General features: G+C 45.4%; 1 protein-coding gene across 3 annotated transcripts; it reads right to left on the bottom strand.

The window, feature by feature from the left end:
• Nucleotides 1-3,916: 3,916 nt before the first annotated feature.
• LOC109869088 (MRG/MORF4L-binding protein) lies at nt 3,917-10,333 on the bottom strand. Of its 3 annotated transcripts, XM_031804206.1 has the most exons (7): nt 10,261-10,333; nt 9,796-9,953; nt 7,782-7,903; nt 7,578-7,659; nt 6,735-6,809; nt 6,484-6,523; nt 3,917-5,261 (listed from the first exon to the last, which is right to left on the bottom strand). In XM_031804206.1, the coding sequence occupies exons 2-7, from the start codon at nt 9,923-9,925 to the stop codon at nt 5,171-5,173; spliced, it is 540 nt and encodes a 179-aa protein (XP_031660066.1). In that variant the 5' UTR covers nt 9,926-9,953; nt 10,261-10,333; the 3' UTR covers nt 3,917-5,170. The 3 variants fall into 3 exon arrangements, with proteins under 3 accessions (XP_031660066.1, XP_031660064.1, XP_031660065.1); XM_031804205.1 differs by lacking the exon at nt 6,484-6,523 and having other exon boundaries at nt 4,001-5,261; nt 10,261-10,322; XM_031804204.1 differs by lacking the exons at nt 6,484-6,523; nt 10,261-10,333 and having other exon boundaries at nt 9,796-10,082.
• Between the last annotated feature and the right edge of the window lie 389 nt (nt 10,334-10,722).

A 10,722-nucleotide genomic window follows, 5' to 3' on the forward strand; every position in this document is an offset into this window, starting at 1 on the left:
CTGACTACAGTCTATCCCCTGACTAGTCTATCCCCTTACTACAGTCTATCCCCTGACTACAGTCTATCCCCTGACTACAGTCTATCCCCTGACTAGTCTATCCCCTGACTACAGTCTATCCCCTGACTACAGTCTATCCCCTGACTAGTCTATCCCCTGACTACAGTCTATCCCCTGGCTGCAATCTATCTCCTGTCTACAGTCTATCCCCTGACTACAGTCTATCCCCTGACTAGTCTATCCCCTGACTACAGTCTATCCCCTGACTAGTCTATCCCCTGACTACAGTCTATCCCCTGGACTACAGTCTATCCCCTGACTAGTCTATCCCCTGACTACAGTCTATCCCCTGACTACAGTCTATCCCCTGACTAGTCTATCCCCTGACTACAGTCTATCCCCTGGCTGCAATCTATCTCCTGTCTACAGTCTATCCCCTGACTACAGTCTATCCCCTGACTACAGTCTATCCCCTGACTAGTCTATCCCCTGACTACAGTCTATCCCCTGACTACAGTCTATCCCCTGACTAGTCTATCCCCTGACTACAGTCTATCCCCTGACTACAGTCTATCCCCTGACTAGTCTATCCCCTGACTACAGTCTATCCCCTGACTAGTCTATCCCCTGACTACAGTCTATCCCCTGACTACAGTCTATCCCCTGACTAGTCTATCCCCTGACTACAGTCTATCCCCTGACTACAGTCTATCCCCTGGCTGCAATCTATCTCCTGTCTACAGTCTATCCATGACTACAGTCTATCCCCTGACTAGTCTATCCCCTGACTACAGTCTATCCCCTGACTACAGTCTATCCCCTGACTAGTCTATCCCCTGACTACAGTCTATCCCCTGACTAGTCTATCCCCTGACTAAAGTCTATCCCCTGACTACAGTCTATCCCCTGACTAGTCTATCCCCTGACTAGTCTATCCCCTGACTACAGTCTATCCCCTGACTAGTCTATCCCCTGACTACAGTCTATCCCCTGGCTGCAATCTATCTCCTGACTACAGTCTATCCCCCTACTAGTCTATCTCCTGACTACAGTCTATCCCCCTACTAGTCTATCTCCTGACTACAGTCTATCCCCTGACTACAGTCTATCCCCCTACTAGTCTATCTCCTGACTACAGTCTATCCCCTGACTAGTCTATCCCCTGACTACAGTCTATCCCCTGACTACAGTCTATCCCCTGGCTGCAATCTATCTCCTGTCTACAGTCTATCCCCTGACTACAGTCTATCCCCTGACTACAGTCTATCCCCTGACTAGTCTATCCCCTGACTACAGTCTATCCCCTGACTACAGTCTATCCCCTGACTAGTCTATCCCCTGACTACAGTCTATCCCCTGACTACAGTCTATCCCCTGACTACAGTCTATCCCCTGACTAGTCTATCCCCTGACTACAGTCTATCCCCTGACTAGTCTATCCCCTTACTACAGTCTATCCCCTGACTACAGTCTATCCCCTGACTACAGTCTATCCCCTGACTAGTCTATCCCCTGACTACAGTCTATCCCCTGACTACAGTCTATCCCCTGACTAGTCTATCCCCTGACTACAGTCTATCCCCTGGCTGCAATCTATCTCCTGTCTACAGTCTATCCCCTGACTACAGTCTATCCCCTGACTAGTCTATCCCCTGACTACAGTCTATCCCCTGACTAGTCTATCCCCTGACTACAGTCTATCCCCTGACTACAGTCTATCCCCTGACTAGTCTATCCCCTGACTACAGTCTATCCCCTGACTACAGTCTATCCCCTGACTAGTCTATCCCCTGACTACAGTCTATCCCCTGGCTGCAATCTATCTCCTGTCTACAGTCTATCCCCTGACTACAGTCTATCCCCTGACTACAGTCTATCCCCTGACTAGTCTATCCCCTGACTACAGTCTATCCCCTGACTACAGTCTATCCCCTGACTAGTCTATCCCCTGACTACAGTCTATCCCCTGACTACAGTCTATCCCCTGACTAGTCTATCCCCTGACTACAGTCTATCCCCTGACTAGTCTATCCCCTGACTACAGTCTATCCCCTGACTACAGTCTATCCCCTGACTAGTCTATCCCCTGACTACAGTCTATCCCCTGACTACAGTCTATCCCCTGGCTGCAATCTATCTCCTGTCTACAGTCTATCCCATGACTACAGTCTATCCCCTGACTAGTCTATCCCCTGACTACAGTCTATCCCCTGACTACAGTCTATCCCCTGACTAGTCTATCCCCTGACTACAGTCTATCCCCTGACTAGTCTATCCCCTGACTAAAGTCTATCCCCTGACTACAGTCTATCCCCTGACTAGTCTATCCCCTGACTACAGTCTATCCCCTGACTAGTCTATCCCCTGACTACAGTCTATCCCCTGGCTGCAATCTATCTCCTGACTACAGTCTATCCCCCTACTAGTCTATCTCCTGACTACAGTCTATCCCCCTACTAGTCTATCTCCTGACTACAGTCTATCCCCTGACTACAGTCTATCCCCCTACTAGTCTATCTCCTGACTACAGTCTATCCCCTGACTACAGTCTATCCCCCTACTAGTCTATCTCCTGACTACAGTCTATCCCCTGACTACAGTCTATCCCCCTACTAGTCTATCTCCTGACTACAGTCTATCTCCTGACTACAGTCTATCCCCCTACTAGTCTATCTCCTGACTACAGTCTATCCCCTGACTAGTCTATCCCCTGACTACAGTCTATCCCCTGACTACAGTCTATCCCCTGACTACAGTCTATCCCCTGACTACAGTCTATCTCCTGACTACAGTCTATCCCCTGGCTGTTTATTGCTACACTGAGCATATAAAAAGTTTAATTAAGGTATAGATTTATTCACTGAGATCTCACAAACTACTAGTAAAACAGCTTGTTTTCTTCAATACCAAAGTTACCACGTATCAATCAGGCTCTGAGATATTTTACGTAGCAATAAAACGGATGTTGGTGATGATGTCTTTCATATTCCATGGATAGCGCAGTGCTCCTAGACCTCATTTGGCTGTGCAGTAGGTCATATCAGGACGTTGTGAGGTAAAAAAATAATAATAATCATGCAAGATGGTAAACAGGCATCAGTGTCAGTGGCCTCAGATGATCTTAAGGCTGGAACTGTCAATCAAAAGCAATTAGGTATTTATTTTATAAAACATCATTGCACAATATATCAGACATCATAATTAGCATGTTTTAGTCTGATTGGAGGAAGACATTTGAGCATTCCAAATGTTATGCTCGTCTTTATGCAAATGAAAACACAAGACATGGCAGCTCTCAATACGCAGCTCAACAGTGAGCCCTGAAAGGCAGGTGTACCCATATTGTACAGCCTCTTACCTGTAGCAGAATCGGGCTGCGCTGCCTGCTCAACGTCGGCACCCCCTCCTCCTTTAGGTGCAGTAGGATGGAGGGAAAGGCATAGCCTGCAGTGAGGCACTTGTCTGCAGCAGCTCAGAGAGTGTGGTGTGAGTGTGTGAAGCAATTAGACAGGGAACCGGCCAGCAAGAATGGAAAGAGATGGGCTGATCTCAGATATCATACTGAGAACTCAAAAACAGTGTTAGTAAAGTAAACCTTATCAGTATCAACTAATTACACTGGTATGGAGCACTACGGTTAGAGTCCCAACAATCAACTGGATGACTGACAAAGCTACTTAGAAGTTCTGCTGCAAGGTGATTGGGTATCAACGATGCCTGTGTCACCAGAGAGGACATAGTCACTGACATGTCACTCAGAGATACTGGCTTAATACAAAACACAGGCATGTTGCTTAGTAGTTGCCTCCCGAGGCACCGGGAAGTTCAGCCCCACGGGATTTTAACGAACAAATGTTGCAAATCATCACACTCCATTAGAATACACCGTTTGTTGAATTAATGAACCAGTCGCAAACTTCGTCAAAAATCATTTAATGGGACACAAATATGACATGTCCAATAAATAGAGAATTTTAAAAAAAGGATCTCAAATGGGATGGAGACGACAACTACACATGTTTATTATATTCGCAAAAGTCTGTCCTTAACACGGACAAAAAGAAATACTTTTTTTAGCAATTACCAAAACATGCACATTCAATAATCCCCACGGACAAAATACACAGGACTGTGACTGTAGAAAAAAAGGGGACAATGACCGACAATTTGCACAAATTGCAACTACATTTTATACAGATGAGGTACAATAAGAATCTGGTTGGCAGTTACTGGAAGAGCTGGATGAGGTGCTCTATGCATGTGTTTACAACAACTTGTAACAAATCAGAACACAACAACAAGACAATTAGCGCAAGCGTCCAGCCAGTAATACAGTGCATTGCTGTGATTTAGTAGTCCTGCATTTCTCCAAAGCCAAACAGGATACCTTCACAATAACACAAGCCTGAACACAAGCACTAGAACCATTTACACTCATTCTGATGTCATTGATAACGTGTCTGATTGAATTGTGTCAATATTACTAAACATGGCTGCTGGCCTCTCATCCAGAGCCGAGGACTGGAGGGAGGGGATTGTCCAGAAACCTCCGCTGCTGTGACAGTATATTGATAATCATGACCAATACGAGTCAGTTTTGTCTTCACATTACTATTGCTGTGTTGTTTTCAGAGATTGTATGGCAGTGGGAAAATGATACATCATTCTAGATGTTCGGAGAACATTACATAAGTCTAAAATTGCAGCTTCTGTGGGGCTGAAAGTTCTTAATTTCGTCTCCTGGATACCTGTGCACAAATTCTGCATTGTCCAAATAGCTTCTCTATTGTCTGACTCCAAACGCCACTCTCTCACCCTCCCTCCCACTTCCCTCCAGGCTTCAAAGATGAGTCTCTCCAGTCCTAAGTCTCCCCCTCTTCCTTCCAGGCTTCACAGATGAGTCTCTCCAGTCCTAAGTCTCTCCCCCTTCCTCCCTCTTCCTTCCAGGCTTCACAGATGAGTCTCTCCAGTCCCAGGTCTCTCCTCCTCCCCCTGGGGTCTCCTGCTCTCTGCAGCGGCTGATATCTTGAGGGCGTCTCCTGGTGACTTGGCCTACGTCCTTCTCCGCTTGGCTCCACCGGGGCTGGAGGGGTTGCTGCTGGAGTTGAGTACCTTCTCAGTGGCACGATTCCTCTTCCTCTTGTCTGCTGCCTCCTTCCCTGGGCCGCCCTCAGAGGAACCTTTCTCTCTGTCTCTGTCTCTCTCTCTCTCCTTGTCTTTGCTGACGGCCCTCTCTGTCATCTTCACCGAGGAGTTGCTGCCTGAGAGAGAGGAGGAGAGAAAGAAAAGATTGAGTTGTCAGGTAAAAGGAGAGGGGTTTTGGAAATGATTGAAGGTTCAAAATATTCTGCATCACTCAGTCCAAGTTCTGAAAGTTGACCTGTGAAACCAAATGTTTTAGATCCTCTCCCAGATCAGTGACTGCTCTCCCAGATCAGTGACTGCTCTCCCAGATCAGTGACTGCTCTCCCAGATCAGTGACTGCTCTCCCAGATCAGTGACTGCTCTCCCAGATCAGTGACTGCTCTCCCAGATCAGTGACTGCTCTCCCAGATCAGTGACTGCTCTCCCAGATCAGTGACTGCTCTCCCAGATCAGTGACTGCTCTCCCAGATCAGTGACTGCTCTCCCAGATCAGTGACTGCTCTCCCAGATCAGTGACTGCTCTCCCAGATCAGTGACTGCTCTCCCAGATCAGTGACTGCTCTCCCAGATCAGTGACTGCTCTCCCAGATCAGTGACTGCTCTCCCAGATCAGTGACTGCTCTCCCAGATCAGTGACTGCTCTCCCAGATCAGTGACTGCTCTCCCAGATCAGTGACTGCTCTCCCAGATCAGTGACTGCTCTCCCAGATCAGTGACTGCTCTCCCAGATCAGTGACTGCTCTCCCAGATCAGTGACTGCTCTCCCAGATCAGTGACTGCTCTCCCAGATCAGTGACTGCTCTCCCAGATCAGTGAAGAAACAGTAAGTGACTGCTCCTACAGTGACTGTGACTTTGTAGGGTATGATAGACTCAAATTAAGCCCATTGTTATTCTAGTGTGCGGCGATAGGCTAGTGTTTGCTGTGTACATCCAATGGGAATATCATGTACCTTAGAGCAGAGTCACAGTGGAGGACACAGAGGACCAGAGTTGAGTTCAACAGACAAACACCATTCAAATAGTATAAAGAAAGGAATGGCAGAAGAGTGAAAAAGCAGGTTCAAGATCACCGTCCATTTGAAGCTTGCCATTATATCTTCTTTATATCTTTTAAGTCATAAAACTCCATCAAAACAACATAGAATTATACATGTAAAAACAAATGGCATGCCATGCTTGAAAATGTTCTCAAACCTAAGTTAAAAGGAGAGAAAAAGAGAAACTGTTCTGTGCACTAGGCGGGCGGTCGCTCTAAAGAACCTCTGGTTCTGATCGGTTCTACACCGAGGTCAAGCTGGAGTTTTAGAACAGCGCAAATGTGTTCTTCTGTCCATACCTCTCTAAATCCTGGTCAGCTGCCATACAGGGACTCAGACCTTTAAAACCAGCCAAATGACAAGAGTTAGGAATGCCGCTTTGTGAGCCAGAGGAGAAGATATGTACGGACCTAGTCCAAATAAGGCTCACGTCAGACAGAAAGAGGAGGAGTTATGTACGGACCTAGTCCAAATAAGGCTCACGTCAGACAGAAAGAGGAGGAGCACATGAGGTGAAATACAGCTAATGTAATTGAATGAGGGAGAGAACCTTCTTCATGCGTGGCTGGGGAGTCTCGTTCTTCTTTCAACTCGTCTTTCATGTCGTCCTCAGACACCAGTTTACCTGTTCAGGGCAGGAATAATATAATAATATGCCATTAAGCAGTCTAACCGCGTCTTATAGTCATGTGTGCATACATTTTATGTACAGTCAGGTGGAAGAGAGATGTATACATTTGTATTTATTACGTTTATTTGAGCAGGGACAATGTACAAAATAACAAATGTCTCAGTAACGTACCAAATTTAGCAGCTCATTTACATCCTCAAGCCAAATATGGACTTTCTAGTAACTCAGCATTTTTGTAAGTATGGTGGATTCTGAAGAGAGGAGAAGAGAAGAGAAGAGAAGAAGAGAAGAGTGAAGAGAGTGAAGTGAAGAGAGTGAAGAGTGAAGGGGAGAGAGAAGAGAGAAGAGAAGAGAGAAGAGAGTGAAGAGAGTGAAGAGGAGAGAAGAGAGAAGAGAAGAGAGAAGAGAGTGAAGAGGAGAGAAGAGAAGAGTGAAGAGAGTGAAGAGGAGAGAGAAGAGAAGAGAGAAGAGGAGAGAGAAGAGAAGAGAGAAGAGAAGAGAAGAGAAGAGAAGAGAAGAGAAGAGAAGAGAAGAGAAGAGAAGAGAAGAGAAGAGAAGAGAAGAGAAGAGAAGAGAAGAGAAGAGAGAAGAGAGTGAAGAGGAGAGAGAAGAGAGAAGAGAAGAGAGTGAAGAGGAGAGAGAAGAGAAGAGAGTGAAGAGGAGAGAGAAGAGGAGAGAGAAGAGAAGAGAAGAGTGAAGGGGAGAGAGAAGAGAGAAGATTGAAGAGTGAAGAGGAGAGAGAAGAGAAGAGAGGGGGTTTACCTTCTTTTACTTTTTGAATCATCTCCTCTGGAAGATTGAAGCTCTTCTCGGAGTTGGGAAATGGCAATATTTCTGACTCATGCTGCAGTGGACAGAATGTGTGTCAGTATTCAGTGTTAAATTACAGAGGAACGATAGTGGCTGACTGACTCTAGGACATTCCATTTCAAAACGGCCAGAGAAAGATTAAGACGCTCTACTCACCAAGGCCGACATGTCATACATAGTTCCCAGGTGGTCCCAGATCACCTTTGATGACACTTGCCTCCCAATATTCTGACTGAATTTATCCCGGATGCAGATCATGTGAAAGTGCCGATTTACCCCTGCAGAGAAAATACGTATGTAAAGCAACGTCTTCAAAAAGTGGGAGGGGAAAAAAATGTAATTAAAAAAAATTACATTTGTCAAAGACTCCAGTCACCCAAGTCACAGACTGTTCTCTCTGCTACTGCACAGCAAGCAGTACCAGAGCGCCAAGTCTAGGACCAAAAAGCTCCTTAACAGCTTCTACCCCCAAGCCATAAGACTGCTGAACAATTAATAAAATGGCCACCGGACTATTACATTGACCCCCGATCCGCCTCCATTTGTTTTGTACACTGCTGCTACTCGCTGTTTATTATCTATGCATAGTCACTTCACCCCTACCTACATGTACAAATGACCTCTAACCTGTACCCCCGCACACTGACTTGGTACCGGTACCCCCTGTATATAACCTCCACACTGACTCGGGACCGGTACCCCCTGTATATAACCTCCACACTGACTCGGTACCGGTACCCCGTGTATATAACCTCCACACTGACTCGGGACCGGTACCCCCTGTATATAACCTCCACACTGACTCGGACCGGTACCCCCTGTATATAACCTCCACACTGACTTGGTACCGGTACCCCCTGTATATAGCCTCCACACTGACTTGGTACCGGTACCCCCTGTATATAGCCTCCACACTGACTCGGGACCGGTACCCCCTGTATATAGCCTCCACACTGACTCGGGACCGGTACCCCCTGTATATAACCTCCACACTGACTCGGTACCGGTACCCCCTGTATATAGCCTCCACATTGACTCGGTACCGGTACCCCCTGTATATAACCTCCACACTGACTCGGTACCGGTACCCCCTGTATATAGCCTCGTTATTGTTATATTACTTTTTATTCTACTTTAGTTTATCTGGTAAATATTTTCTTAACTCTTTACTTAACTGCTCAGTCGGTTAATAAGGGCTTGTAAACTAAGCATTTCACGGTATTCGGCGCATGTGATAAAATACATTTTGATTTAGGATGACAATCTGACAACGGATAATGATGCTGCATTATTAGCGAACGTTATGTGCACAAAAGTAGATAGAGTAGCAAGCAAGCTAGCTGGTTTATTTGTTATAATAATGCACATCACGCTATTGCCATATGGATACTTATTCTATTAAATGTTAGTTTTTTTACTCTATTATTGATTATTCTACCGCAATGTTGATGGAGTTAGCAAAAGATTTCACTGCACCTTTTAAACCTGCAGTAAACTGTGTCCTTGACTAATACTACAGTAGCATGCAACATACAAAAATAAAGACATACACTTGAATTTGTCACAAGAAGCTGCTTGTGTTAGGATTTCCAGATGCATGTCAGCTCAGGAATAAACTTAACTAGATACCTCCTTGAATACATTTGGCCAACACTTTTAAGACAAAAAAAGAAACCTGCACCGTTGGACAACAAGCTGAAATGAGGGGTGGTTATCATTTGTATAACGTTCCCACAGAGTAGCATGATTTATTCACCAAGAAAACCACGTAGTTACTTTTTAATGTTTGTCCATAGGCTAACCAGATTCGGCACAGACATGTTTCGGAATAAAAACGTAGTGAGGGAAAACTTCAATGAAATAGCCAATCCCCTACCCGGTATCTTATTTCTGCCGCGATACAACTTTGTATGCATTGTTTATTGGCAACCTTGTTATTTACCAAGTTTTTGGAACAGATTCGTTCCACAAATTATACCCACCGCTAAAATGGTCAACAACGGTGGGAGTTCATTGATATGCGTAATTGTCTGACTATATATGAATAGCTGGCTTGTTAACTTGTCATGGGTAGCAGGCTTAGGTTTTCCGCGTCGGGTCTCCACTACAGCCCGGGGATGTTCAGGCCTACACGATTAACACACTAGCTGGTTAGCGGTTTTATTCTTACCTACGGGTTTGTGACCGAGCATCGCATGGAACAGGCACACCTCGACTTCTTGACTCCATACGACCGAGTCTTCGATGGTAGTGATGCCCGACTCTGCTTGAACAACTGGAACAAGCTCGGCTTCCCCCATGCTGTTGTCCTTCTCCAATAACAAAACACTGAAATCAAAGATTTTAACAACTGACCCAAATGAACACAAGAAACACCACAGCAGGCTGTCTTATTCTTCGATTACGTTAATGGCGGGGGGGAATCCAATATGTTGCATTACCGCCCCCTGCTGAATTATAGTATAGATCCATTACACTTTGTGATACAGAAATTGGAAGGGGGATATTTATATATTAACCTACAATCTAACGCTACACGCATTAAAACCCACCACCTTATTCCACTACTTTAACCCTATCTGACCCTACCCCAGACCAACGGCCTGAGAGGACGGAGCATGACCACTCAACACACCCTGTAACTCTTCTGAAGTAAAATATCGTAGCCCCAAGTACTTCTCTGCAGCAGCCAACACAACATCTATTTTGTATGAGGACTACCTGCATTGGATGCTTTCCTATTGAATGCTTTCCTATAGGATGCTTTCCTATTGGATGCTTTCCTATTGGATGCTTTCCTATTGGATGCTTTCCTATTGAATGCTTTCCTATTGGATGCTTTCCTATTGGATGCTTTCCTATGGGATGCTTTCCCATTGGATGCTTTCCTATTGGATGCTTTCCTATTGGATGCTTTCCTATTGAATGCTTTCCTATTGGATGCTTTCCTATTGGATGCTTTCCTATTGAATGCTTTCCTATTGGATGCTTTCCTATTGGATGCTTTCCTATTGGATGCTTTCCTATTGAATGCTTTCCTATTGAATGCTTTCCTATTGGATGCTTTCCTATTGAATGCTTTCCTAGTGGATGCTTT

The sequence above is a fragment of the Oncorhynchus kisutch genome, linkage group LG24 (genome assembly GCF_002021735.2).
Source record: "Oncorhynchus kisutch isolate 150728-3 linkage group LG24, Okis_V2, whole genome shotgun sequence".
In the NCBI taxonomy this organism is placed as follows: domain Eukaryota; kingdom Metazoa; phylum Chordata; class Actinopteri; order Salmoniformes; family Salmonidae; genus Oncorhynchus; species Oncorhynchus kisutch.